Source organism: Aulonocara sp. 'chitande type north' Nkhata Bay, linkage group LG11 (assembly GCF_057382095.1).
Source record: "Aulonocara sp. 'chitande type north' Nkhata Bay isolate Kocher_YH1m ecotype deep benthic linkage group LG11, A_spYH_male_GT1.1, whole genome shotgun sequence".
NCBI lineage: Eukaryota > Metazoa > Chordata > Actinopteri > Cichliformes > Cichlidae > Aulonocara > Aulonocara sp. 'chitande type north' Nkhata Bay.
Window position 1 is genome coordinate 13,197,567 of NC_141354.1, and position 12,919 is coordinate 13,210,485.

General features: G+C 42.3%; 2 protein-coding genes across 3 annotated transcripts in view; one reads left to right on the top strand and one right to left on the bottom strand.

Moving 5' to 3' along the window:
- Positions 1-2,146, bottom strand: part of LOC147318604 (teashirt homolog 1-like) — a 35,786-nt gene extending 33,640 nt beyond the window's left edge. Inside the window, exon 1 of one of the 2 annotated variants that reach the window (XM_086310644.1) lies at positions 1,964-2,146. The gene's annotated coding sequence lies outside the window, so the exon portion shown is untranslated. Of the gene's footprint in view, positions 1-12 lie in introns of both variants that reach the window. The other variant, XM_086310642.1, reaches the window with a different exon arrangement.
- Positions 1,077-8,502, top strand: LOC147318605 (prostaglandin reductase-3-like). The gene is made up of 2 exons (XM_086310645.1): positions 1,077-1,798; positions 4,136-8,502. The coding sequence occupies exons 1-2, from the start codon at positions 1,515-1,517 to the stop codon at positions 5,064-5,066; spliced, it is 1,215 nt and encodes a 404-aa protein (XP_086166771.1). The 5' UTR covers positions 1,077-1,514; the 3' UTR covers positions 5,067-8,502.
- The last annotated feature ends 4,417 nt before the right edge of the window (positions 8,503-12,919 follow it).

Consider the following 12,919-nt stretch of genomic DNA (forward strand, 5'->3'; position numbering starts at 1 on the left):
TCTTGTACTTACGTTTTAAGAGTCGTGGAAATGATTTTCACCGCTCATCTGATCGCATGTTGGACAGAGTCGGGGTTTTTTTTGGTTTTTTTTTTTTTTGGAGGGTTGGTTGATGCGGTGGAGAGGATATCACTTGAGAGAGAGGGGAAACAAGACGCAGGCGCATCCAAGCTTCGCCAACAACAGATCAGATCGACATGGACTAAAATATTTGTCTCTTGAAAAAGCCAAAAAAAAAAAACAAGACGGGGGGCAAAAACTCCAGGGACTGATCCGCGGTCTCTCAAAAAAAAGAAAAAAATGGGAACGCGGCGGATCCAGAAGCTGTTTCAGACAGTCTCAACTGATAGACAGACGCATCGAGTGGCTTTTCCTGCTACATTTTTACTCCTCCCCTCTCCACAAGCGTCACCCCTGACAGAGGAGCCTACCTGTCAATCTTTTTAATTGTCTTGTTTTCCCCCTCTCTCTCTCTCTCTCTCTCTCTCCTTCTCCCTTTGCTTAAAAAAGAAGCCAAACCTCCGACAAAAGGATATGATCCTCTCAAAACTTACTGCGAGATCAGCTAACAAAACCAAACTTATCCCAATGCCTCTTGCAAACTATCAAAAACAACAAGGCTCACTACTTAAGTCTGAGCTTTTTGCAACCCAGGTGACATCTTAAGATCGCCTGGTAGTGACACGGCACGAGTTAGGGCACGACTCTTGCTCCCGCTGACGCTTTAATGTCCCCCAGTGCGCTCCGGCAGCTCTGTTAAGAATAGATCCTTCCAGAAAAATGACAGTCAGATGACAACAGACGATAACACAGCTGCATGGAAGGAGCAGGCAAAATAAATAAAGAAACAAATAATGGAATGAGATGAAAACAAGACACTTTCACAAATCGCCTGTGGGAGCTTTTTGGTTACAGGTGTAGTGTGGGCAGAAACATCTCCCTATGACGCTCAAAACATTTAGTATTAGGAAGAAAAGGGGGGAAAGGCGCCAGTCAAACGGGAGCGCAGTCGTAGTGCACGCTCGGACCGTGATTTTTGTTGTTATTTGTAGGTGTTGGGAAAAGATCCGATGGGTTGGCGTTCTTTTCGTGGGAGTGAAACGGCTGAGGATAGCCTGTGTGGGGAGACGAGGATTGATTTGTTTCACCTTAGTAGGAAGTGAGTGTTGTGTCCGGGAAGGGGAGGGACTCCCGACGACAAGTCTGAGGCGCTGCTGTGCTCCACGCTGGGGCTGCACCAGTGCAATGTTTTAATCCTAAACTCGGTCCCCCGCTTGTTTGCTTTGCGTAAGAGTCACGCTACGACGCATCGCGCTTTTTTTCTCCCCCCCCTGTTTTTTTATTTTTGGTCTAAAAGCTCGTTTGGCTCGGCTCAGCCTGGCCCGGGCCTGGCCTGCACGCCGTGCGTGTGCAGAGGGGAGGCTTGTGGTGCAGGCTAATGGCACCTGATCGACCTAATCACAGGCACGAGCACGCGTCAAGTTTAGTCGTGAACTTTGTCACATTTCGGAATCATGTCCAGGGCGCTGTTGGCGAGAAACGGCAGGAGAGCACTACCGCTAATCTACGGGGGGCGCAGAGGCACCGACACACTTTCAGGAGTTCATCTGGCTGCGAGGCGGTTCATCGTAGATATGTCCTACTCGGCGCACTTCATGGATTTTAAAGGATCCTCCATAGCGAGCAGTATGAAAAAGCTGGTAGTCACCAAGCTCAGCCCGAATTTCAGAGAGGCCGTTTCTACGCAAACCGTGGCCGTTCCGACACCCGGAGACGCGGACTTGCTGGTCAGAAATCGGTAAGTTAATTTTGGTGACGGTGGGAACACACGGACTCTGTTTTTCTGTCGGTCGGGAAAGCGTTAGGTGACCCGAAGCGTCTTCTTTCTTTTCTTTCTTTTTCTTTTTTTAAAATGCCGATCTGTCAGGAGATTGTTGAGAAGTTATTAAACGGCTCCGCTTACCTCGAATCACCCATGTCCAGCACCTGCGATCACCCTCATCATTATCATCATCATCATCATCATCGCCACAAGATGGAAAAATACGTGAGGAATAAGCGCTGTACTGTAATTCCAAGTTCCGCCCTCTCTGCATTTGTCTATCAATCCATCTCGGCATCTCTCTCTCTCTTCTATCGCTCTCTCTCCCCTGCTCTCTCTCTCTCCCTCCCTCTCTCTCTCTCTCTCTCTCTCTCTCTCTCTCTCTGTCCTGTCTCTCTACGTCACCAACCTGCAAACAGAAAGTCATGGGGGGGCTCAGGCTGGCATCAAGAGATGGAGATGATGGAGAAGGCGATGGGAGTGCTACACGGCGCTGGAATTGCAGCATCATTTCTTTCATTCACAGCAGCAGAAGGCAGAGTGGATCCAGGAGTCTGTTGTACGGGCTCTGTTGTGCGTGAACAGAGTCGACATTATTACAGTAACAGATAAATGAAATTAAAGCCAAAAAACATACATTAATGCTTTTTTTTTTTAATAGTTGAATTTCTGCATAAATTTCTGATTCCACCTCACTCTGCTTTCAGGTTCCTACAACATTGCTGGCTGTGTGCGCCTTATGTAGTTTTTAATGTTAAGTCAGCTTTACATCAGTCCACCTCGGGGTTTACTGTTGTATTTACTGCCAATAAAATACAGTCCTCCCCGAGACTGAGTGTAAAACGTACAACATTAGGATCTTATTAGCTTGTAAGACAGTCGCTTGGTGCACCGAGACCCTTGACCGTCTGGGTCGTCTGTGTCGTCTGTGTCAGTGATGCATCACAGTCATGGGAAAATGTTTTAACTGACAGGGGAAAGTAAACCAGAGAACACTTTGTCCCGTTTTGCACGGTGTAAGAGAAATTTTAAAGGAATATAAAATGCAGAAGATTGTGAGCGGTTTTTATTTAAAAAAAAAAAATCATAGCTGCAGTGAAAAGAAGAGACTGAGGTTTATATATATATATATATATATATATATATATATAGTAAATTTTAAAAATAAAATAAATGCGTGCAGACATTTTTTTTACATGTACTAAAACCCTTCACTTCCAAGAGTCCAGGTGTCCCTCAGCATCTTATCTGAGCCACATGTGCACAAAAATTTGGTCACGCACATGCAAAAGATAAAAGTCGTATAAAATTGCAAGATGTGAGTTTTTGTAGTTTTCTGGACTTTCATTAATTCTTGACAGACATAAGAGATTTATTTTTTTATCCCCAAGTATAGCGTTTATCAATACACTGTATCTTATTTTGTAATTTCAGTGGAACCAGTGTCAAATTATTAGGCTTGCTATCATTTAACAGAGCATTTTGGCCAAACCTGTGTTACCTGTTTGAAAAGTTTTTCCAGGGCTTAGGCTTGCACAGACTGAGACTTTATTGTTACAGATCCCCTGCTAATTTGGAGTGTTATTTAAACTCAGACGCCTTGCTAGTTTATGCACATGCAAACAGTTTGTACCTTTTTTGATAATAAAATAATACGTCGCTGCGAGGAAACTGATTCCATAGATGTGAAGAAGTCAAACCAAGGCGTTTTGTTATATCGTCGCCACCCATCTATAAACCACAGAAGCATTATCTGGGAGCTCAAAGTACACGTGTGACATGCACGGTAATGAGGCACAGCGTGCGTGCCGCTCTAAAAGACAGTAAATGATTTATTTATACGTTCCTTTCTCACATATTTGTTTCCAGCATGTTACAAAAGTAAGATGAAAACAACCGTCTTCATGTTGAGGCAAGAAGCAGCTATCTGAATTTTTTTTTTTTTTTAAAGTGCAGTTTGTTGTGGGTGTCTCTGAAGACAATGAATCATGACATCATGCAATGCGTTTTGTGATACAAACCTTTCCCTGTCAGTGCAGGACTTTTCTTTCCGAGCAAAGAGAAGGAAAAGAGAAAAAATAACTCATTGCCAAAACAAACCAAAGTGTTTTGGCCCTGTGCGCGCCCGTCTGCACAACAAGGAAGTTGACCTTCATACAGGATTTCAGGAAATATGTGCTTACGCTAATAACCGCATAAAACCCCGTTAACTGAAATGCAATGTTAATGTATCCATTTTGCTCAGCACATGCTGATGTAGCAGGTTTATTTCCCTAACTTTTAATCCTCAATTATTTTTCTCTTGTGTTTCAGTTTTGTGGGAATCAACGCCTCAGACATTAATTACTCAGCGGGCCGTTACGACCCTTCGGTGAAGCCTCCCTTTGATGCAGGTTTTGAGGGCATTGGGGAGGTTGTCGGCCTTGGCCTTAGCGCGAGCTCCCGCTACACCGTCGGGGATACTGTGGCCTACTTCGGCAGTGGCGCGTTTGCCGAGTACACGGTGGTCCCAGCCAAGGAAGCTGTGCCTGTTCCTGCGGTGAAGCCAGAGTTCCTCACCCTTTTGGTCAGCGGCGCCACGGCTTATATAGCCTTAAAACGTCTGGGCGACCTGGCTAAAGGTGAGACTGTCCTGGTCACGGCGGCCGCAGGAGGAACGGGACAGTTCGCTGTGCAGTTTGCCAAGCAGGCTGGTTGCCATGTCATTGGGACCTGCTCGACCAACGAGAAAGCCGGTTTCCTCAAATCCATCGGCTGCGACAGGCCGATCAACTACACCGCTGAAGACTTGGCTAAGACCCTGAGGAAAGAGTATCCACAAGGCATAGACGTGGTCTATGAGTCAGTCGGAGGGAGCGTCTTAGAGCTCGCAGTAAACAGTCTGGCCAATAAAGGCCGGCTGATAGTGATTGGCTTCATCTCAGGGTACCAGAGCGCTTCAGGGATCCCACCTTTCAAAGGAGGAACGCTACCAGTCAAGCTACTCCAGAAGTCGGCCAGCATTCGGGGTTTCTTCTTGCCCCACTTCTTAGGTGACTACAGGGAGGCTCTGAGTAGCATGATTCAGATGTTTGCCAAAGGGAAGCTAGTGTGTGAGGTGGATTGCGGTGATTTGGCAGAGGAGGGGAAATTTGTAGGCTTGGATGCGGTTTTCCGGGCAGTGGACTACATGTATGCAGGGAGAAACCTGGGCAAAGTCGTGGTGGAAGTGGCACCACCGTCTGTTAGTAATAGCAAGCTGTGATTTAACTGATTGTAGATGCACTTAAGAAATCATACTTAAAATTACAATGATTCAATCAGTAATATATATATATATGTATAGTTTAATGAAGGATTTTTAACCACGGAAAAGCTCTTTATTTTTGTAAAATGACTGATGATACAGCCCAGTAACTAAAAATAATGTCATGAATAAACATACAGCAACTTTGGAAAGTGCTTTGGGGTTGTTTTTGCTTTTTTATGTGCACATGCACTCAGTCATGAATATATTCAGCACAGAATTTAATATAAAATATTTAAAGTTTTAAATAAGTGTGTGCTAATCAAAAGTCACCACATATTGAAACTCGGAAACAAAAGCTAAGGTTTTTTTCACCTCCCCCACACCTTCCGTCCACCTCCGAAATCATGTTAGACCTGCTGCCATAATGCGCTTGCTTTTGGCGCTCTCGAGCACTTTATCTACCATAAATGTTTTATGATAGACTTCATTGTTTTTCTAATAGGGCCTTACATTGGTATGTGCTTGTCAAAAGTGAGTGCTGCTCCAGGTGTGCTTGGCATTTCATTGCCTGTTTGTGGCTGACAGAAACGGCATTCACACAATCAATCTTTTCATTCACATGCCCCGAAGCTGCACATAATAAAAAAAAATTAGTCCAGCTAACCAGGAGTTGGGCTAGAAAATGTCATTATTTTCTTCCACTGTGAGTAAAAAAAAAAAAAAAAAAATCACTCATAGTGAATGCTCTGCGATATGCCCTTTGACACATTTTTTTTTTTCCATTTCCATTTTTTTGAATTTAATTTGGCTTTTTGAAACAACAAAGTCTTAAAAAATACCATTTAAAGTTTAATCACATTGCACTCATTTTTATAAAACCCAAAGATAAAACTTTAGTGTTTCTTTCAACTTTGAAAGCCTTATTGAGCTTAAAAAAAGTTTTCAGAGTCCCAACTTCAGCAGTGTACTGTTAAACCACTCCAAAAGCAGGAAATGGACAAGAGATGCTTATAACAGTCCGTGTTGGATTACTGCACTGTGTGTCATTTTAAACAAACACCTGTTCCTACCTGGCAGGGATGGCTGTAGTCTTCATGCACCGTGAACACGTTATTTCCTCATCCAGGTGGCTACTCAAAATATAACCCAGTGTGAAATACGTTACAGGTGTGACCCCAGCATGCAAAGCTGCTACCTTCACCAGACGGTGCAGGAAATCAGAAACACACCAGGCCAAGGCGGTTCTGAATCCGTAGTGGAGCAAGTCAGAACACCTCTCAAAGTCACTCACACGTACGCCACAGCCTGTGTCAGCAAGAGACACCGTAGGTATGTTTGTTGCTTTGAGTCAGGCCCGTAATGTCTTACGTGCACGGTTATTTTCAATTTTCCGAGTAGCTGTTAGGTTTTTTTAAAAAAAACAAAAACAACTATTTTTAGCTGCTTAAAAATATGTGTGCATGTTAATCATTGTTTCTGTTACAGTTGGAGTTGGATGACTCGCGCTAGTCGATGCTTGCCATGTTTTTGTGTAGCTTGCTCTTACAAATTTAGGTTAAAAATTATTTACTTAAATCACGGATGTGACGTTTTTGCACTCATTTATTCAGTATTTAAAGCACCACATCTGTGATCTAAAGCCTCTCGGGTCAGAATAAAAACATTTTTTACCCATGAAAGTTCAACTTTGATTGCACAGTTTAAAAAAAATGTTTTTAAAGATTTTTTATGGATATAATTAAAGCAGAAATGGAAGTACTGGGAATTGCATAGGCGTAAGTGACCAAGAGAGCAAACACACTTTAAATGACTGCCAGTCACCTCTTAACACCACTGCTTGCTCAGGAGTTAAAATGAAAAAAGAAAAGCAAGCTCTTACATGCCGGCCACACAAAAGGTGAGAGGAGTGATGATGCACGTGGGTGCGTAGACGAATTTAGCATGCGTCAGTACTCCTGTGCATCCATGTTGGACTATGAGGAGAAGGAGGAGGCCGGGTGTAGCATCTCTTCAATTAACAGGAGAGGCCCTGTCTCGCCGTCCTCCGGGGCCTACCTGTACCTCCACTGATTAGTGAGCAGTCACAGCCCCAATTAGAGAACACAGGAACCTGGAGAGACAACACTCTTTATTTAATTGGATTGTGTTGCAGTCCTAGGCTGCTAACTGGCATCGTATTGAAGCAACCTGGAACTGCAGAGTGTAAACAAGACATTAAAGATGGTGAAGGTCTTCTAGAAAAGTATTCACCGGCTGCTGTGAGGTGGTGAAAGAAAGGAGAAAAAAATCAAGAAATTAGAAATCATGCTAAGTGTCTCTCTCATTTTAGTTTTGTTGCTGCTCCTCAGAAGGGACAAACACTAACACACAAACTTAAATAGGTGATGTACATGGAAGGAATGAAGGGTAAACTTCATTTTCCCTTTAATGTGAATGCGGATGACATTGTAATGCATGCAATGCAAATGTAATATACTGATTATCGCAAGTATTATCAAACTGATTGCATAGGAATTTATAACATTGGAAAAAGTTGAATGTGTTGCCTCCATTGGATCGCCATCTATTCCCAGGAATTTACCTTGTGTACTAGCTACTGTGTAGCATTTCAGATGGCATAAGATTGTAGTTTTATTTTACATTTACTACAACAGCTACTATGTAACATTTAAGGAGAAAACATTCAGAAATAACAAGCTGAATCCATGAAAATTAAGCACACTGAGGGCTATTTTTGCTACTACAGTCATATTTACTCTGGTGTGACTTTTAAAAGTTGACTTCTTTAAGCTAATGGCAGAGAACCAAATATAGTCTTTAGTGTATAACACTGTGCACTCAGTCTGCTTATGTTATATTTCCTCGCTATTTGTGCTTTACTTTGATGCAGCAATTATGGAGTAATTGTCACTTGTGACCATGGTGGCCACGAGCTCAATAAAGTTAAATGTACTCTACGTTTGAAATAAAAATGTTCAGTCGTTGCTTCTTTTTTCCACCTTTACATTAATTAGCGGTGATCACAACTTTTTTTTGTAGCTCTCAAGTCCACTTTAATTTGCCATCCAAGACAACAGCGCGGTGCCGGATTTTATTGTTGTACGCTGACATTCAGGGTAGGAAAATTCTCAAAGGTCTCCCTCTTGTTCCTTTTTTTCCCTGCTAAATCCTCTTTTTTTTCACAGTTTCTTCTTGCTGGAATATGTGGCACATAACAAAGACATCACCCTCTTTAGTGTGGGATGGTAGTCTACCTCCAGGCACCTAAGGGACACTGGCTGGCTGCTCGGTGCTGCCAGGATCTAGACAGTCCAGTTTCTTTCTTTGCAAGTCAGTCAGGCCCTCTCAACTCCCCAACTCCCTGAGCCCCCATCACTCCTACCTCCGCCTAATTACCAAACCTAAAACCCCACTCAACTAATTAGCCACAGCAGACCCAGGAACTGTGAGTAAAGGTAAAGAGATGGCTTCATTCAAGTGTGTGTGTGTGTCGGTGTGTGTGGTGGGGGGGTATGTGTTAAAGAGAGGGAGAGTGAAAAGAAAAGACAAGAGGAAAGGGAAATGGAATATTCAAGTCTCCTTTAGCGAGCACGTCTCTACAGCCAATTAAAGTCATTTATTTTAACTCTTTGCAAAACCTGTGAGTTGTGCATGACAGCATGACAGGGGGGATGTGTTTGTGGCTGTGCGCATGTGTCTCAGGATATGTAGCCATGCACGCATCCGCGCCTAGCCTCGCACACAGACCCACAAGCGTCCACACGCGTCTCAGTATGGCTGGCAGTCTGTCGGCTTCTCTGTCTATCAGCGGAGGGAGAGCTCAGTGGGACATAAATTACAATATGCAGCAGAACCACTTGTGTAAGTCTCAATGAAGGGGAGGAATAACTTTCTTAATCAAGTTCCCGTGATTAATTGTAATAAAGGTGTCATCCGTAAATGTGTCCTCCTGATTGAGTAATTCGGGGCCGGAGACAGTAAGCACATCCCTGGTGATTGGGGGGGCTGGACAAAGTGTGGAGGAGGGAGAGGGGGAAGGTTTGTGGAGGACATAGTGAGACACAAATAGCTCCTGGGCACACTGGCAGCCTTCGCACAACTGACAGTTATGAAATACAATTATCAGTGTGATCTGCTTAAGAATTCATCAGCAGCTTCACCGGCCAATAAAGACGTTCAGAGAGAGAGAGAGAGAGCAAGGGAGGAGCAGTGACACAAGAGGAGAGAAGGCCCCACTGATTAAATGAGGTTTTTATTTTGTCCAACAGATTGTTCACATTATGTTACACTATTGTGAAAGGATTATCTGCAGCCTTCTTCCCGCTCTAAGAATTCCCCATTTTGTACCATATTATCCATTTAACCTCTGTTCCAAACAACTGCATTTAATAAGGATAATCTTTTTTGTGTATGGTCACTATGATTCAGTGGTTTCCATGCCAAACCCTCCCTGAAAAAATAAATAAAAAAATAAGCTTATGGGTTTTAGATGATAAATGAGGTGACATTTTAACTGTGGCTTGTTAATACGGAACAATGTCTTCTAATGACCAAAAGTTACACTTGGCATATATCAGCCGAAGAGTTCCTGTTCATTTGAATATTTCTGAAATCTTTGAAAAGTGACTTTTTTAAATATCCTAGAATGAAATGAACAAACAAAAGTCTGCCGAGAAAAAAAAAACTACGAATTCTTTCTTTTTTGTACTAGAAGTTTTTCAACAATCACTGAGTTTCTGATCTTTGATTTGGGAACTGCTGGTTTATGTTTCAATAGCTATAAACATATAACTTTATGTCAAAGATACTGTATAATACCATACAAAAATAAGTGCACCTGAGAGGTTTAGATTCTTATAAATCACCCAATATTATATATTCCACAGCTCTCACAAGAATCACCTTGAAGTCTCTTTAGTGATGAGAATAAAGCTTTTGCTACAGTCCAGGTAGCACAAGAGAGAAAGGAAACCCTCTTTAAAGGTTTTAAGAATCCGACATAATAAAAATAATCTTAGCAGGTCTTAAAATGAGGTAAATACAAACTTTGATTAACTACAAAAAAATTATATTGCAGAATTCTTTATTTAACACAAAGTAAGCCAAAAGGCAGAAGCAGTGTGTTAAAAAAAAAAAGTGCAAACTTAAGTAGCAGCCTGGTGGTGATAATCAAATACTTGATACTTGATTAACTGATTGTTAGAAAGTGTGAGTACCTGCATAAGAGTAGAGGTTTTGGTAGTTTGCTGCAGCATTCAGGTGTGTTAACGTAGTACCGAGGAAGAAATACATCAGCAATGATGTTAGAGAACTAATTGTTGCAGCCCAGCAGTTCATGAAGGGTTATAAGGGAATTTTTAAACATTTTGAAGTTCATCATTCTTCAGTAAAAAACATTTTTCACAAGAGCAAAACATTCGAGACACTTGCCAATCTTCCCAGCAAATTCACCCCTAGGTCAGACTGTACAATGAGAAAGTGCAAAAAACCCAAGAGCAACACCTCTGACTGAAGACCTCGGTCAGCAAATGCAAAAGTTCATGTTAGAGGAATTAGAAAAAGACTGAAAAAATGCAGCTTGTTTGGAAAGGTTGAGGAAAGAGAAAGCTTTTGTATCCCTAAAAAAAGGAAGATGGTAGCACAGCTTAGTTATGAATAACCCACAAGATATGTTAGACAACGTCCTTTGGACAAATGAGACAAAAGAAGAGATGTTTGGCCATAATTTACAACCAAACGCAACATATCAGCACAAACACCTCATAGCAGCTGTCCAGCACGGTGGTGGCGGAGTGATGATTTGAAGTGTTACAGCATGCAGCAAAAGGGGCAAAGAGTTAACACCCACCAACACAGGAGGAAACTGGTAGAAATGGAGAGACACAAAGACGGGGCACAAAGAGTGAAAAAACGACAGGACTATAAATACACAAAAACAAAATGAAAACAAGATCCAGACCCATAATGAAAACCCCAAACCATGACAGCCTCCTGCAAAACATGGCACAAACTCCACACACTGAGCCCTTATCTCAAAATCGTCTGTGTGTAGTTACATGAAGAGACTTTGAGACATCCTAAATCCACATAAGAGCTGTTGCAAGTTCTCCCAGAGGATTCCAGCAACGTACCTGCCAAAAGCCTCGAAACACCAGGTAGAATCATTTAAAAGGCAGAAACACTGAACTGATTTAGATGATTTCCATTTACTGCGCTTTGTGAGGTTCAATTCACATAATTCACGCTAAAATGTTTATATCATAAACTAGACGTGCACAAATATTTTACACAAAGCTTTGCCTGAACTGAACATTTTTGCCTAAATAAAGAGCACCGAGTTGGACAACCAAAAGCTTTTAGATCAAGCATGGTAACCAAGGTAACTTTTGACAAATGATAATTGTGTGCTAGTGGTCAAGTTCAAGAGCAACTCAAAAAAAAGCACACATTTTTAACAATGATGATTTAATACTAAAAAAAAACATTGGAACAGTTTTAATTTATAACCATCATAACAGTGTAATAAAACATTATTCTAACACACTGTGCCACCTTTAAACATAGTGCATAAAAGATCAATGTTTCTATTTGACAGATAAAATCACACTCGGTAACATTCATCATGTATTTCTGCCTACATTGACCCTTCGGGGCATCTTTTGTGGCCTCAGGAGGGGAGTGAGGGTCCCTCGCTGGGTCTGTTCAGATGTAGATATACATTCAGGTGAAAGGCAAGGGCGCTATTCACCACCGCAGGATTAATGGCAACATCGTCACCAGGCTGACCAACCCCACATTTCTATTGGCTGGATAAAGAGGAAAAGAAAAGATGGCGGTGGGAACAAGGGGAAATATGAACACCCTGTCGGTGTGATGACGGACAGGTCCTCAGCTCAGCTCCCCCAGGTCCCTCCCCGTCCTCATTCTTTACTGGCCCGAGTTGGCTAGTGAGGCAGCATCTCTGCGGCCAAGGACACAAGGGTGTCAGCGATGCGTCTGGGTAACATCGTTCATCAGGGCGCATCGGTAATGGGTAGCTCTCTGTGACAGTGGTCATCAGGACACAAAAGCAAAAGGGCCTATAAACATCACATGACAGATGGCTGGGAGGACAGCTTTGGACAGGGAGGGAGGGATGGAGAGCGAGAGATAAAGTGAGCTAGAGGTAGAAGGACAGAGCTGGAAGAGAGATCTCAGGCTGGATTGTTAAGTCTTAGGAAAAGTCTCAAGTGCTGGATGGTTTATGAATGCCCATGTTCAATGTCAGCTGTGAAGGGAAAAACTAGAACCCACCGGGGAAATGCTTCGCAGCTGACGTCCGACAAAAAGCCATCAAATGAGCAAAGTCGGTGCAAAATAGCCCAGTGAAATAGTTGATCTGCAGAAATGAATGCAAATGATTTTGTCTCATTGCAGTGAAAACACCAGTTTTTAACATTTGTAATACATCTGAAATGCTGTTCTGCTGTTTTTTATGCAAAGTTTAATTTTAAGAGTTTGTATTTTCCTTTCTTTTCTTTTTTTAGTCTCCTGGTTAGTTTAACTCTATTTCAGTCATGACTTTGGCCAATTAGTGCAATGAAATACCTTCAGCATGGTGGGTGCGGTCTAAGAAAACAGATAAACAGCAAGTCCGATATGAAAGATGTGCAAGCTTAAAAGCCTAACAGTGAAAGAATTGTTTTGTTTTTTTTTAAACTGTGCTTGGAAAGTAAGAATGAGACTTTCAGGGCGATGCAAAAGGACTTCACCAAAAGGACGTTTAGCACAATTTTCACTTTGAAAAGTTTGATAGATAAGTGCCCCCCACTGGAAGAGATGCTGAAGGAGGAAGATGTTTTTCAAGAAATTACAGTCTTAAGCAGTCT

What these genes read in the sequence shown, in the direction of transcription:
- LOC147318605 (XM_086310645.1), top strand. Translation starts at nt 1,515, where the DNA reads ATGTCCAGGGCGCTGTTGGCGAGAAACGGCAGGAGAGCACTACCGCTA. An exon ending in GACTTGCTGGTCAGAAATCG is followed by an intron (nt 1,799 to 4,135) that starts GTAAGTTAATTT and finishes CTTGTGTTTCAG; the next exon opens with TTTTGTGGGAATCAACGCCT.